The following is a 16,847-nucleotide window of genomic DNA, read 5'->3' as shown; positions in this document are numbered from 1 at the left end:
GAAATATATATTTTCTATTATTATTTTCTAGAAACAATTTTATTGAGTTTCATGCACTGAAAGCTGTATACGGAGCACAAGAGCCACAGGGATGATTATGAGAGCTAAAAAGTGAGTCCTGGAAAGTGAGAGCTACCAGCTTCCGCCGTGCTCTAGTATGTACAACTATGCGTATCGAACCAAAACTCGAGCATGGTGAGCTACATTGAGCATGTAGAGCTACTTCAAGCGAGTGGAGCTAAGTTGAGCGCGTGGAGCGTACAAGAGCTACATTGAGCACAAGTGGAGCGGCGTTGAGCGCTTGGAGCTCAATACAGCGTTATTGGAGCCTCTGTTGAGTGCGCAGAGTAACTTAAAGAAGCTCTTCTTTCGACATTTGTTATTGAGTAGACATCCTCACGAAAATCTCACCGACGATAAATTGGTGTAAAATATCTTGAAAACAATGCAAATCCATCTGGTTCAAAAAATTCAGAGAAATTCTGCGGAACCAATTTGATTGGATTTGAATAGAACTCTTGGAACACACGTTTGCAGAACTCGTTGACTCACTTGAAAATGTACGGAGAATTTTTCCTCCTTTGTACTTTGGTACCCAGTAATACTTAACATTTTGAGCTTCAAGAAATGGTGCTAGAGGCCGTCATGTTCAATCCACTGTTCAATTTGATTGATTTTCAAACCAGAATTGTTACACCAATTTCTACACGCTCCATGTTGGGTGGCGAAGCAATCACTTCTTGCTAGAGGGAATTCAGATTGCTTAATTTTTATTTACATTAATTTTGCGTTGTTTATATTGTGCCGTGTGTGTGTGACAACCAAACCGAACCCACAATGGCTCGAGCCATGTGCGGGTCAACAAACACATTCATAAAGATTACCAAAACGCCAAGACAAATGAGTTCAAATAAAATTAAAAAAAAAAATGCCATCAAACACACTCCAAATCCAACAACTCCACTTAATCCCTGAAACGGTACCAGATTAGGTTGAGGGGAACCGTATTGCCATATTGCGCGGCACGTTTCTGCTTTATTTACAAAAGGCAAATATACAGCATAACGATTGCAAATTGATGAATACGAAATTTTGTCAAAACGATTGAAGGGATGGTGGCAGAAAAAGATGGGGATGGAGAGGAAATGGAGAGAAAAACAAAAAAAAACACACCCCAGCCACATAACGACACATACCACCAGCGCTTTGCGATATGATTAAAATTTATTTCCATTAATTGGTTCCACAAACGCCACGCTCTTCTCCGCACGTTTCTACTACTTTCTTCGTGCCACCCCCCAAACGGCCACCAAAGGCGACAGAGTGTGTTGTGCAGGCGCGCGTGCGTTTTTGCTTATATTTGCAAATATCCCGACAATGTACCACCGTAACACACATGCGGCCGAAATTCTACAATTTGGTTTGATTTTATCACTTGGCGCGTGAAATTGAGACGAAGTCGACCGTCGATGGGAATTATCAATAAGGCCTAAGGCAATAGGGCCGAAAAGCAAGGGAGCAAAAGCCGGCACAGTCTGTGTAAATGTGTGTAATCCCACAAGAGATGGCCAACGTTGCGAAAACGCCGGTGGTGGTCCCGATCATCGATGATGATGTTGATGATTGGTTAGCAACTGTCTCGTGTAAACACACAAACCTAGTCGCGGAATTTGATCGTACACAGGGCCATGAAGGAAGTGTAACCAACAGAAAGTGACAGAGAGTGAGAGAGAGATGGTACGCCAACAAAGCTTTCTGTAGGTTCTACACAACAACCTGACAAACACAGCCAGCCAGCCAGCCAGACAGACACGCAAAACCACCCACATCGTCAACATGGTCCATGGAACTAAGGTCGGCCGGATGAATAGACCGGGAAGTACTTGACAGCAGCATCCCGCCGCTCGACGGCGCTCGGCCCTCCACTTGTGGACCGCCACACGCTCTCGAAGCAGGGAAAGGCAGCTTCTCACTTTCGAAAAGGAACTTCCTGGCAGCGAAACGCGTGTGCTGGAACCTACGGGAGAGGAACGCAAGAGGCCGCCAATGGTGATTCGTTTGCGGAAACTAAAGTGTATCCTTCACGAACGATACACAGTGCGCCCTCTCCCCTTCTTCCTGACGCTTAAGAGACTGGCGGGGTGGAAAGGCCTGGGGGCCGGGGCCTATAATTTATGTGATTTATATGCCAAATCGGGCGCTCTCCACCTCTATCCACAGTCCGATTTTTGTTTACTCATCGCCCGACCGCCGTTCAAGATCGTTTATCGCGCGCAATCATCACACGCCGGGGGCTCCTCCTCCTAGCGTGCGTTTTGATGATGATGGATTTTCGTGGAATTGATTTGCTCTCGATGAGATGATTTCTTTTTTCGCTACTTTGTGTGTTTAATCGTAGGTTTTTTTTTGTTATTGCACTTTGCCAACGCAAGAGTGTGGTGGGCAAATTTCATGCAAAACCGATTAGGCGCGCACATTTAGCGAACCATGGTTGGGCTGGGTTGTGTGGTAACTACTACGCGATGTTGTGGGCTGGCTGGTTGTTACTGGCATTGGTAGCAGCAGCAGCAGCAGCAGCAGCAGCAACAAAAGGAAAGCATACTTATTCCGGTGAATTATTTTTTCAACCGTCCCGTCGTAAGCCTGCCTCGGAGGAAGAAGCGCTAAGCCGTTCTCGCTAATCGTTTTAACCAACAGGAGAAACACAAGGGAGACTAACACTTTGCATCCGTCGGGATCTTTGTGCTTTTTTTCCTGAGGTACATTTTCGAGAACTGAGGCAGCAATTATGGGAATTACTTTCTTTAAAGGCAAAAGCAAACTGATGTGAGCTTGTGCATAGCGTAGAAGATTCGTCGAGAGCTTGGCTTCGTGTGGTACATATGCTGTGTATGGTTTGGAAACTGCAACAAATTTCCAAACTATGGAAATTGGAAATTGAAACATCACTAACGCAACATAACAACTGTTATCTCCTGAGGGCTGTTCATGAGTTTCCCAATTGAATTTTAGAAATATTTGCCTAGAAGCTCCCTATCCAGAAGGTAATCCTAACGACATAGTTGTTCAGAAACAAAACTTGCCGGAAGGCTAAAACCCAGAAAAAAATGAACTATTTGACAGGTGGGAACATCTGTCTGATAACGTCAACAGATAAACGGATCAATGGGTTGGAGGAGATACAACATACGACCTTGGATAATCCCTCCAAAACGAGTATCTTTTTACGTGGAACTGTCACGAAACGAAGTAATTGACGAAGGAATCGATGAATGTTTAATTTAATTCGTACAACTTTGTCTTTTTATTTCGTCAATGGTTTTGTGAATTTATTAAATTATTTTTATTTTTACTTCTAATTTTGCAACGCCACAACTCCAGATGGTCTGGGACTGCCAGAGCCACTAATGAGTTTGGCTAGCTGTGACTTGTTGGTGTACTTGCAAGCAGGGCAGTCAGTGCTGTGATATTGGGGCTCGCTCTATACGGGCCTTGAACCCATTTCACTACACCATTTCCAGATTCACTCAATTAAAAAAAAAAGGTACTTCATGGTGAATTAGACAATTTTATTGAAATACAAAAGGCTTCAAATGTTAAATTAAAATAGGATTTCATTAGATTAATTCCACATCCTGGCCACAAGTGGAACATTGAACTTTATGAAATTTAACTTAGATTGTTATTTTTATCAGTTTAATGGACTTTTTGTTTGTTATTCTTATGAAGCATTTTGTTCAAGCAGCTGTTTTTGTTGCTCTTAAACTATAAATTATGAGTTCAAAGCTGGTATTATTTAAAGTACCATGCCCATGCACAGATGAACCCATCCAATGTTTGATTGAAAATTCTAATGTTTTGAACGGACAAAGAATCGCAATATCTTCAACTTGAGCTTGAAAACTGGCCAAGAATGCTGCATAAAAAGCTGAAAAAATGAATATAGTATCAATCCAGTAGGGTAGGGGAGGTCGTCTAATCATTTAGAGCAGTGCTCTGCAACCTTTTTAGGATTGCAGACCACTTGGCTTTGAAAATGCAAGTGGCCCGCCGACCGTAGGTTGGAGACCACTGATTTAGAGAATAATTTAGGAATCTCCCTATTGAAAGAAACGCTTTCTGGACCATCAAAGTCTTCGCTCAGACAACTCTTACTTCAAGCGGCAATATTTTGTGATATTGTATACCGCACCGCTTACAATATCAAGTGCGAAGGTTGTTTTAAGCACGATGACGTTCTGAAAACAACTGATATGCTTGTCCTGTCAAATGCTGTGGTTGCGTTAAACAATGCTACTGTATGCTTGTGGGTTAGAGCTTCACTTTATTAATTTATGCTTTATTGATCCGAACCGGCCGATGGTTGCGAGAGAAATGGTTGAGCGAACGGCGCATCCGATCACTGCTTCCTCATTCGTCCTGCACTAAACTAATCTAATTCTAATCTAATGCATATACAACTACGCTCTGTCAACTTACTCTACACCACAAGGTGATGCCCACTTAAGGTGGTGAATGTGTTGATATTGCGGCATCTGATGTACTAGATGGCGCTGATCACCACACTACGCTTGTGAAATCACGTAAAACCCCTGAAAGTATGAAATGGTTCAAAATAAACTAAATGGTATATCTGACCTGATTAAGGTCAATAAAACAAACGAGCAACACAAAAATTACTACCAAAGTGTGTAAAAAATATAAATCATGCGAAAGAGTTGAGGAGCTCACTCAAGTGAACATTCTCAACACTAATGTTACTGAATTCGCTTCTAAGAAAATTATTAAATAATGTTCCTTTTCACCGCACAAATGACGCCATTCCGGGTCAGATTTCCAAACCAGAAAGCAATTACTAATGAGTGAAACAAAATTTAATACAACCGCAAACACAACAACGAAAAACACTCTCGATCAGCATACTTAACATTGCCCAACGAAAGGGAAGTAGAAAAGTGACAGGACTAAAAAACCACCAAGTTATTGTGCACGTGGTCACGTTCCGTTCCGGTACCGCACCGGGATACGAATGTGCGTGCGTCCCCAAGGAGCCTCTTCTCTCGATGGCCTACATTTAGGGGCGAGAGAGTATTTCCACTTTCCTGGAAGGAAGGTCAATCTATCAGGAAAAAAAAAACAACCTGACAATATGCTTGGAACGTTTTTTCTCTTTCTTTTTGAAAGCTTCCTCCCATCACAAGCAAAGCTCAACATTGACAGGGCAAATCGGCGAAAATAATCTTGCAACGCGAGGGCCTGCTGTACAGTTGTGCGGGTATTTGCGTTGTGAATGAATCAGAAGCTAATATTTGTGGGATAGATTATTGTGGAGAAGAAAGAAGACGAGAGGGACAACTTTCCCTCCAAATCAACTCCACAAAGCCCCTGGTGTGTCTCGGTTTGTAGAAGCAAGTATGAAAAAAAATGTCCGACCAACCGAACAGGCTGGCTGGCTGGGCGGGCTGGCTGCTGCGGGAATTCTGCGAGCACCGTGACAGGCACTGGACGGAATTCCCCGACATTCGTCTGATAAGGGTCATGTGATGGGGCTGGCAGGCATGGAAACCCGCCCAAAGCGCACCCAAATATACGGGAGCAGCGCGCAACAGCAGCAACATCGTCATGTTTTTCTTTGCCCGCCTATTTCCCTGAAGGGGTTTTTCTTCTTTGTGCTAATCGAATGGAGCAATGCTACTCTCTCTCCTAGCACACATATACACACATACAGAATCACACACAAAGTGAGAGAGAGCGTCGGAAATGTTTCAGCGTATGTAACTGAATGTCCAAAAGGGCTTGAAGGGTCGACAACGACGAGCAGGCGAAAAAGACGCATTTTAATCGAAAGCACTCCGCTGCTTTTCTTAAACCGGCGAAGCAAGCAAATGGTGCCCATAATATCCGTTCGCGCGTTTGCAAGGAAAAAGTTTCACCGGTAAGATTTGTCGTCGTCGTCAGGGGAGATGCAAACAATGCTGGCCGTCGGCCAACAATGGTTCAGAGAAGGATAGAGAAGGAGACACTCTTCTCAGGCCGTGGTTCATAAAAAAAACCTACCACAGCGCTCTGTCTGACTCATCGGGATCGGATGCAGGCATCGAGACGGATGCGTAAGCATTGGGGAGACAGTGTATTTGTGTGTGAGCCGTAAAAAATCTGGGTCTTCCAGATCCAGCCAGGGGTTCAGTCAACTTAGGGGTAAAGTAATTGATGCACCTCTGCCCAATACGCAACCAGTGTCCTAAATACACAGCACTGCAGGAAAGATGTCCCCAAAAAAAGGCGAGATTAAAATGGGGTTGCAACATCCTTGAACATGGCTTTTAAAGCTGAAAAGTAAATACAAATATTGCACAAATAGACAAATATTTAACTTGTTTAGTTAAAATGATGCACATATGTTGACCTTTTCTAACCACTTTCTGAGCAACTGGACTGAGAGAGTCTGGTATTTTTATAAATTATTAATATTGTTCTTCAATCAATTCAAAGATAGTATGAAAATAAGCACCAACTCAACTCAACAAAAAACCAAACGGGCAACGCGCAACCGTCGATAGCATCGTTCTCGAATCATAAACTTCCGGGAATCCCCGTCTCGAATCAAATCAACGCCCCCCGCTTAAAAATCCCCCAAAATACACGAATATGCCGTGGTCCATCTGGTTTATCTTGAACGGCCACAACACAAAAGCCCGCCAGCGAGATTGGCGTAAAGCTGCTGTTGTTGTAGGGTTAAAAAGAGCAAATAAAACCACCATTATGATTCATTGGAAGTTTATCTAATCCACCCGTTTTGCAGTTGTTTTTACTGGTCAAACCAACAGAACTGTGCCGGAAACGGAAACCAAAGCAACCGGAAACGTGATAAAAAATGTGTTTTAAAAAGGTCTTGCTTAACCGCCTGGAGGTATGCAATTTGATGTTAAATTGTTTTATTTACTCTTTTCGGTAAAAGATTAAGTTTTGACTGCTCATGTGATGAGTAAATGCTTAAAAAAACCAATCTATATATAAAAAGAAAGCAATAAACCTTAAATTATGCACGCTACATCTATTTCAGCTCCTGAGCACAATTCAACCTGCATTACCGGACGATGTTTAATATAAAATTTTGCCCCAAAAGCTGTGAAACAATATTTAATTTTCTTGTTTCATTTTAGACATCTTTCCGTTCAATCAACCCCTTTTCACGAACAGCTTAACACAGCTTCAAAATCCGCTTTTGGGTGAGATAATCAGTTAGTTGTTATCATGGCTTCAATTTCACGACCACACACCGCCATTCACACACCAATAATCCATTATTTGTTGGCAATGTCGAGGGGGTTCCCTCCGGTGCGAGGTGCCACATTCTCCGCACGCTTTCCGTCATACACGCGCAACATCCAATCGAAATATTTTCAACGAATCGAACTGCAACAAGGGGCAAAATACGCGACTCCAGGGGCAATTGAACTTGTGCAAAGAAAGAAGGACATCCAGAGTTCACATTGTGCTAAATTGTGTTTTAGGGTTAGATTAGGGAGACGGAGCGTGTGATACTGGCAGGGAAAGTTTTCAGCTTTAATTTCACTTGTTCGATTTGATTCGAATTCGATCTTGTGTCCGTTTCATCTCCATTTGTGTCCCCGTCAATGCACGCGCGCAAACATTTTTATGTGGTTCGAGGGAGCGACCATCGATACGGACCAAGTTTTCTGGCTTTTTTTTATACTCCAATATCCTCTGTCAGTCAAGTCCTGCCAGTGGAGAGTAAGATAGTAATGTGTGCATTCGGTCGCTACTTAAAGGGCGCAAAACTTTGTTACGATAAAACTCGCTTCTAATCGGTTTGGTCCCTTTGGTTGTGTGCATCGTGCATCCATCCCTCTCCCCCAGGGCTACGATGGGAAAGTAGTTAAAAGAATTACACTCTACTCTACACACACAGTGGAGCCAACCCTTCTCATCCGAACAGGGAAGGTTTCTTTTCCTGGATAGGGTTTTTGTGTGTGTTGCTTTTTAGGATAATCAAATACTTCTTTTCTATCACAACGATTCAACGAAGCGGTGTGTCTCCAATAAACCGAACCGGGTGAACGGGTTTTGGGCGAGGATGTTTTATTGATCCGCTTTGAGAAGTTGTTGAATGAATCTTTTCGTCATCCTCCTTTTTGCCGATTACTGGGGGAGAGCACAATAATCAAATTCATTCGTAACCATGGGGTGCTGATTCATCGCGAAAACATCACGCTGCAGGGATGCTTGGCTAATGTCGTCGCTGTCAGCATAATTTAACCTACAAAGAGCATCAAATGTTTATTGCACCATTTTTACAGTTCACACATTCCATCTTCCTTTGGCAGGGAATTAATTGGAAACGAAACGAAAGCAATTTTGTTTGTGCATAAAAAACACCTCCAAACTCTTGGAAATGTTTCGACCCATTTGTAATAATAATATTGTTTGTTTACAATTGGAGAAAGCGCGTGTGGAGCGCAGATTACTTCCAATTCCCACGCGGAGGCGGAGAAGTAAATGCTTTCTTAAATTCTCTTCATTGTTCCGCGAACCGTCTTCGTACGTACCCCAATTAGCCCAATTGCAGCACCGTTCATAAAGGTGCACGGTACGTTATGCTAAAAAGAAAACAAAAAAAAAACCTTTCCAACCCAAAGCCTCCCATCCTCCCCACGAGGAGTGTAAATATAGTAAAAGCGGAATGCTGTCATTACTCACCGTGCGTCTTGGTTGGGAGGAGTAAGCAGAGGGCAACCGCCAGCAAAACCATTCCCAGCATCATCTGGCGTCGTCGTTCGCGGGAACTCGTCCGCTTAGCTGACGGCAATTGTTTCCGCCGAAGGATGCGGTGATGATGCTCGCTGTCCTGCTCACGGTGAGCGGTGAGATGTCCTAGCAACGGCAGCATGGTTTGCCCGGTTACTATGATACGTTTCCTTTTTACGCTGGCAAATTTGTGTTCACTCGAGTAGAACGGACTGCTGACTGCTCACTGCCACACTACACACTACACGCTACTACCCCCCACTTGCACACAGGTTGAATTTTACTCGGGGTTTTGTCGGTCCGAGAGATGTCCCCGGCCGTTCACGACACAAAAAGGAAGTCTATATAATTTCACACCAACTTCGGTATGTTCTAGCGGATGATAATTTTGTTCCCCTGTTTTCCGCCTCAACATCCAGCCACCACACCGCGCACTACGTCCAAAGGACGAACGAATGTACCGAGAGACGGCCTGTGCATGACATCGACGCCGTAAGAATGTCTCATCCCGGAACGAGCGCGACACGGGACCCGGAGAGCAATCATCAAGCAATTATGGTGACGCACACGTCATACTTTTACGATGCATCGAATGCAGCTAGTGTGTACGTGTGTGCGTGTATGACTGCTGGACGGGTGGTCCTTATCCTTATCTGCTCACACGCAGTCCTGAAGAAGCAATGCAATGTTAAGCGTTTTTGCTGCCTCCTTGAACGTTCGTGTGTGTGTCCTACATTCTTTTCTCCACCACCAGCAATGTGGCACAAAAAGGATATGAACTATTAGATCCTACAGAGCAAAAGTTTAATCGTAACCGCCACGTTTGCCGCCCTTTCGCCGACTTTGACTGTCCGACAGCTAAAGCAAATCGATTAATTGCACACTCGGACAATTATCGAATGGCACACGAACGAGATTAGAAATCTTGGCGACTTTTTGACCCCCGCCGCCGCAGACCGTCGGGGTCTGTGATTCTGTCCAATTTAAAAACCATTCAAACTGACAGATCGGACACGCAGAAGGTGGTGGTGGTGGTTGATGGCTGGAATTTTTGAATGACACTGGACGGACGGCCGGTTCTTCCGCTTGTTGCGTATTTGTCTTTGCCGTTTGTCGTCCTCGTGTTTGCTGATGCTTTGCTTTGCTCCGGCGCTCCGGGGGAAGATAATTTAACTGGCTGGCGCCTCGCTTTCTTTCTCTCTCTCTCTCTCTCTTGCTTCAGGACGTGCGCTTCTTGTCTCAATGATGATGATGATGATTGGACTTGGTCAAACAGTAGAACCTGCAATGATAAGCGGAGATTTGGTGTTTGTTAAATGTGTTCGATGCTATTTGCACAGTGTGACGACGAGGGGAGACAACGGATGGTGGTGATGTAGTTAGTGATTGGTGCTCTTCTTTGATTATTAGGACACAGGCCAGACAACCCCGAAAGACGGTTTAAAGCGCCAGTCAAGTTGCTCGAGAAGGCAATAAGTAGCGAGATGATTGTACTGCCACAAGCCCCATGGCTTCAATTTCAAGATCATCAGCAGCATCATCGCCATCATCATGAATGTCGTAACTTTTCTATCGAGTGTGGTAGGGGGCACGTTGGTGTCTCGACTCTTGAACTTGAGAAAGACGATGTTAGTGGTGGTGGTGGTGGTGGTGGGTGATACATTATTGGTTTTGTGTAGGCGCTTTACTGGGAGAAATGTGAGTCCTATCGCAATTTCAATTTGTGCCATGATTGGAATCGAAACGGTTGAAACATGATAGATGTGAGGTGTTGTTCATTTCTGTATCTTCCCGTGATTGTTCCTCTTGAGGTGTGAAGAAGCTGTGACGCTCAGAAGGATATGTGCAGAACAAGACCGATAATCGGTGAGGAATTAATTAACTAACTAATGAGAGTGCAAATGAAATGTTTATTGAACAGACTATCTAACTATGATAAAAATGCTTGTTGTTCGATGTGCAAGTACAGAATTAGGTATTTTTCCGCAATTTTTCATGTTTTGGAAAAACTTATTAAAAAGAAGACTAGACATACATTTTCCTATTTTACAATTTTTTTTACATAAAAAGCGAAAAACTTTTATAACTCCTGATCTTCCTGAAAAACGATATTATGGATATTTTTTGTGCGATCTAATAATCTGTAAAAAAACGGTGATGCAAAAACAAGAAAAAATATTTTAGAGTTTCAAAAGCTTTAAATTTATGAAATTGTCTAATTTATGCATGGGTATTGCATGAAAAAAAAAACAATTTAAAACATGTATTTTATTTATTTGATTGAGTATTACGGCTTGGCCGTAAATATGTAATTCACAGTTTGAAAAAAATCAGTATCTATGACCCAAACATGTTATTTTAGCTAGCTGCAAAAAAATTGAAATAATTGTTGTTAATTATACAAATTATTTATTAAACAGTCCTTCTCTTCCTCTCTTCCATTGCAGAAAACCCTTCAGAAGATAACACGATGCCGCACATCACACACGCATGACTCACACGAGAAGCGATCGGGAAACTTTGAACCCTCGACCGCCTTCTTCTTGCTTATCGTTTCCACCCCATTCACAAAAAGGCGTCAAGTGATCTTCGAACCGGCCACAACAATCCACACACACACACACAAACTCACAGATAGAGGTTCCGCTCACCCCCTCCTCAGTGATAGGTGTGAAGGTAGATAAGCCGCTCACTGCGAAAGCCACAGTGACAGTGAAGACTATCAGCACAGCAGGCCGGGCAAGGACGTTCCAAAGATTGGCGATGACAGGCGGTGAGTGTGGGTAGCGGTGATGATAAGTTGAAAGGGAAATTTCAGTACATGGGCTCGACCCCCGTGGCCCATTAAATTATGACGTCAGTGAGACGAGAGTGCTCACTGACAAACAAAACCGGGCAAGGAAAGAACAATCTACAACGGGCGGTGTGTTGTTATCTGGCCGGGTAAAAACATTCGCGCTCGTTCCTTGTCTCGCTAAGAACGTCCGCGTCACTCTTCCTCTCTCTCACACACACACACGCACGCACTTGTCCATTCATTTCGCAAAGGGAACCCTCTCTCCTGCCGTTGCCTGCCTGTAGATAACGACGGCAAACGACGTAGGTTTCGGTAGGTTTGGTAGAAAACAATCAGGTGGTCGTCGGCCGGTGTGACCTTTGGCCCCGTAAACGAGCGGCTCCAAAAACTCCCGGCGAATGCAAAACGTGACCAGGCGTGCGTTACTACTAGCAACACACATTGCCAACCTGATAATGGACACATGACAGTGCTGCCTTTTTGGCAGGTAGTGATTGCACTCATCTGTACAACTGTCATATAATTTGGATGATACGCGGGATATGATTTATTTGTTTAGAGATAGACAAAAACAACAAAAACGGTTATGCAGAAGGTAGCAAAAACTTGAGGCAAAATTTTGAGAGTAAACCATTGCTTTGCTGATTTTTGATGGATTTTGGATGACATTTGACAGCAACACTAGTACGTGTGTGTGGAACGGTAACACGGGCAACACAACATCATAGTTACAGTTGACTGGATTCTAACAAAGCTGTGCTTTGAGCCCTCGAAGGTGTATCGACAGGTGGGCCAAAGTAAAGGGTTGCGAAAGCAGTTTCACGTCAATATAATCCTCCTCCACACACTTACCCAGCGATTGGCTGTTAGGCTGCTGCTTAAGCCGTTTCGCCAAATCAGTCAATGAAGCTGTATTCAAGAGCCTTCCACGAACGAAAACTCCACCACATTCGTCTCCAAAAATTCATTCAAGAAACCACTCCAAACAACACCAACACTCACCCAAGCGCCGCGGAGGTTGTGGATCTCGCAAAGGACAACACGGATAAGCAACCCACACGCATACGGGATGATGGACACACATACACTCTGGAATAACGGATTGTACACACGGTTTGGGAGTGTGTTGCAGCCGTCGCTTCTGACGTTGTTTGCAAATTACGCTGAAATGCGCCTCCTCTTTATGCCTTTTGCATGATTACTTCTCCTCCTTCACCATGTACAAGGATTCCTTTTTTTCTTCTTCTTCCGTTTTCTTCACAAAAGCACCCACAACGCGTGGGGGAGCACAGAGCGCGTTGAAGCAATTTCATTTCATTTCGGCCCGTTTTTTCACATTCTTCCACACCACGCTCTACACGCACAGTATTTCGTACCCGAAAAACAAACACCGGAATACAAAAGCTGAACCACATGCACACACACACACACACACAGAGGGGACGCGGGAACCGCACGGGAACCCCAAACAAAATGGATTCGACGGTTTGGTTTTGCTTTCGCGGGACACAATTAGGACGCGTTTTCAAACTGGCAACGGCATCTCCTCAATACAGCCGTCCGTACTACTACTACAGCACAATACAAAGTGCTTCGCTTGCTAGGATTAATCCAACAAATAGCAACAACGGAGCAGTCACACGTTTACCTTTTACAACATCACCGTTTACGCATTGCACACTACAAAGCCACAGCAAATCATCCAACTGGAGCGTTATTTGAAAAGGGGTTCAACAACAAAGTGCAAGTTTTATTTTCTTCTACTCTTTTGTTTGACGATTGTGCACTACTTTTTTACTGGCACAGACGACGCCCGTTCACTGCGGTGTGATTCCTGGAGAAGCAATGTTTACAGTACAGCTTCGGGGAAGAATGATTCGAACCAGTCTCGCGCGTGTATCCTGGAAAACTAACCGCTCGACACAAAACACATCCATACGCTATCAGTGATAAAACTATTGTGCTCCCAACGCTCTGCTTTGTGTGTGCGTGTTGTCTGCCGAAGCCGTCGTCGCGCGGCGCGTGCTGTCGCGAACGAAGCTCGCTCTCTCCCTCTCGCAGTGCATAGTGGTGTAGGTAGCTGACATATTGCCAAATGTGGAGTTTAAGGATGTAAAAAAATATATTATAAATTGTAGAACCAACACAAATAATCCGTTTTAAATTTTTCCTGTGACGTATTGGAATGATTTAGTTATTGAAAATAATATCACCGCTAAAAAACACATTTACTGTAATTATCTGTTTTATTTTTGTCCTACACTACTCCACTGTGATTTACCGACTCTCTCGCGCTCTTGCTTACGCTCCCGTTGTGCATGTATGGTTGCGCGGTTCTCTCCGCAGGTAATGAAAACAACGAAGGAATGATGCGTGCCCACGCGTGTGTATGTGTGTGGTGCGTTTGCATGTGCCGAAAGAAGCGAAAATGCGATCACAACAGAACGCAAAAGCAACGCACTCATGGAACCGTACGCAACGCACACACGCCGGCACAATTGGGTGATGCGAAAAACGTTGTTTGCATTAGCTCAATTTAGGAGCTTTTGAAGTTTTGACTTTTTCTACGCTTTGGAGCTTGACTTTTTTGTTAAAAGAAAAAAAAAAAAAACTCATACAACGTGTTTTATGTAGCAGCAAATACATGTTCAGGGCATGTGTCCCTATTTACGTATACTGCTTTGTCTGTTTAGCGAACTTATCCAACATTTCTTAAATTTTCATGCTATACTATCAAAACTGCATCACAATAAAAACGACATCAGTAAAAGTAAGACCAAACCGTATTGCTTTGTAATAATTTAATCATGGTTGAACATTGTTGGGCCGTTCTGGTGGTACAGTCATCAACTTGTACGACTTAACAACACGCCCGTCATATGATCAAGCCCCGAATGGACCGTGCCACCATAATAATAAGTCACTGAAATCCAAAACCCACTGGTGGTACAGGCAGGCCTTGAGCTACAACGGTTGTTGTGTCAAACAAGAAGAAGAAGAATAAGAACATTGCAACATTAACACTATTGATTCAGGTTATGGACTAATTGTTCCAAAAAGAACTGAAATAAAAAATAAAATAATTTTTATTTAATAAGCCACTATCTCCCGTTTTATTAGAGCTAAAACATGTTTGCTCATTTAAAGAACATGCAAAACCGTGCCAATCTTTGCAGCATTATTTCATGCCTTAAAATGATAGTCGAAAAACTTCGTTAAAAAAATACAATTTAAAATCATGTCACAAATTACATCTATTTTGTTAACTTTTTGCTGAGTCAACATTCAATGGTGAAGTCACTTCTCTGGGTCTTTTTTCTATCTCCGGCATTATTTATTACTCAAAGATCAATTTTACGAACAGCTAAAAGCTGCACAGCAGATAGCATCGTGTTAGTGATATCTAACATCTAGGAAAAGCCGAAAAGCCGTCCGGCGATTGAAGAATAATAAAAAGACCTCTAAAACCCATGGAATCACAACTGAACTGGTCAAGAACGTTAACGCGAAACTCATCAAATTCGACTTCATCAAACTGATTCGGTCTATGCCTGCCTTAGCCACTAGTGGAGCTTGGTTGCCTGAGAGTTGATGGGGAGTTGAGATAATCAGCCTTACGATGGTGGGGCACGGTCCATACAAAGCTAGAACCTATGCCGGGCAAGTTGCTAGGATGCTTTACTTTACGACATTATCATGAGATCTGTCACGCCTAAAACATACTAAGATTCAAAGAGTATTCCGTCAAGGAAAATCAACCACTGACCAGATCATCTTCATCATGCGAAAGATCTGGCAGCGGATGGCAGATTATAAACAAAACAGAACCTAGTTGAGTTGTCACAATTAAACAACAGAGGCTTATCAAATGTCGATTAGTTTCGGTATTTATGATCATGAATAAATCTGTTTTACTTCTTTCATATAAATATCTATATAGACATTTCATACATCTCATATAAATCAATAGATTACGCCTAATAGATTATGCATTTGAATATTTAGCTTATGATAGTATTAGTTATTTGAGTTATTATCATTTGCTTACAATTGTACATTAACAAAGCGTTCCCAAAAAGCCATCAATTTCTTTGATTTTACAACAGTAGCCCTACTTTATCCGGTTGACAGTGACATTACCCAATTTCCAGACATTGTGTAACACGCCGGCACAAAGTAGGATGCGTCAGAACGTCACCGCCGACACCGTCGTACAACAGGTTGGCCGCCACCATAAAGCACGTCCCGCGTACGATCACACGACGTGATCAGGTTGGAATGCTTAATCAAACGCATGCTACGCACCACGCGGTACCACAGAGTGCCAGACACTATCCCAAGAGCGGCCCTCACGATCCCCAATGACGTTCGATGACCGCGATACATGTACTGCTCGTCACGGTCTCTTACCCTCTCCCCAAGAGACGCGGGTTTTTTTTTCGGGGGGAACGTTACAATTAATCTGGAATATAAATATGACGATCATCGGTAGCAAACGACACAGTTCACAGTCAGCAAACGATCAGTGCTTCTACAAACCACCAAAACCCCAAACCACCACCACCACCAAACAAAATGTTCGCCAAAGTGTTCATCTTCGTCGCCATCGCCGTTGCCTGCGCTGCTGGCAAGCCGCTGACCGCTGCCGTCGTCGCCGCACCGGCCGTTGTGACCGCCCAGAGCTCGCAGTACGTCGCCCGGAACTACAACGGAGTGGCCGCCGCCTACACCGCCCCGGCCGTCGTGTCGGCCGCTTACACGGCACCGGTGGCCGCCGCCTATACGGCCCCAGTTGCTGCCGCTTACACCGCTTACGCCTCGCCGTTGGCTGCTGCCTACACTACCGCTCCGGTGGCCGCTGCCGCCTACAGTGCCCCGCTGACGGCCGCCTACACGGCTGCCTCGTACGCCCCTTACTACCCGTACGTGCTGTAAGGCATATCCTTATAGCATATCCTCAGCTAATGACGCAAAGGACTCCTGTTTTTCCCCCGCCATGATCGTTTGTTGTAAATAATTACAGATGAAGCATTAAGCAATTCAAAGCTCGCCAGTGTTTGTAGTTTCGCTTTGTGTACGAAGTTGGGAAAGAAAATTCATCATTATAGGTCTGGAGATTTTCACTGCCGGAAGTTCTTATTCTTCCCATTGACCCACAGTGCCCGGCAGTGGCATTACGTTTGAAGTGTCCAGCGCCATTGGGAGTGTAACCTCCTTTTTGCGGGAGACAGTGAAGGGAGTGAAAAGATTTACGCTCGTTCTTGGTCCATTCATGGGGATA

At 43.9% G+C, this 16,847-nt stretch overlaps 2 protein-coding genes across 6 annotated transcripts in view; one reads left to right on the top strand and one right to left on the bottom strand.

The window, feature by feature from the left end:
* Positions 1 to 13,595, bottom strand: part of LOC121596425 — a 35,766-nt gene extending 22,171 nt beyond the window's left edge. The window contains exons 1-2 of one of the 5 annotated variants that reach the window (XM_041921361.1): positions 12,569 to 13,595; positions 8,722 to 10,051 (exon numbers count right to left, since the gene is read on the bottom strand). In XM_041921361.1, the coding sequence (XP_041777295.1) occupies positions 8,722 to 8,911 (190 nt within the window). In that variant the 5' untranslated portion in view covers positions 8,912 to 10,051; positions 12,569 to 13,595. Of the gene's footprint in view, positions 1 to 8,721; positions 10,052 to 12,418 lie in introns of all 5 variants that reach the window. The other 4 variants (XM_041921358.1, XM_041921357.1, XM_041921359.1 and 1 more) reach the window with 4 other exon arrangements.
* Positions 13,596 to 16,073: 2,478 nt separating this feature from the next.
* LOC121596615 (cuticle protein 18.6-like) lies at positions 16,074 to 16,611 on the top strand. The gene has a single exon (XM_041921715.1). The coding sequence runs from the start codon at positions 16,142 to 16,144 to the stop codon at positions 16,499 to 16,501; it is 360 nt and encodes a 119-aa protein (XP_041777649.1). The 5' UTR covers positions 16,074 to 16,141; the 3' UTR covers positions 16,502 to 16,611.
* Positions 16,612 to 16,847: the final 236 nt, after the last annotated feature.

The sequence above is a fragment of the Anopheles merus genome, chromosome 3R (genome assembly GCF_017562075.2).
Source record: "Anopheles merus strain MAF chromosome 3R, AmerM5.1, whole genome shotgun sequence".
In the NCBI taxonomy this organism is placed as follows: Eukaryota; Metazoa; Arthropoda; class Insecta; order Diptera; family Culicidae; genus Anopheles; species Anopheles merus.
Note: the sequence above shows the minus strand (reverse complement) of the source record. Positions and strands in the feature narration are given on the sequence as shown.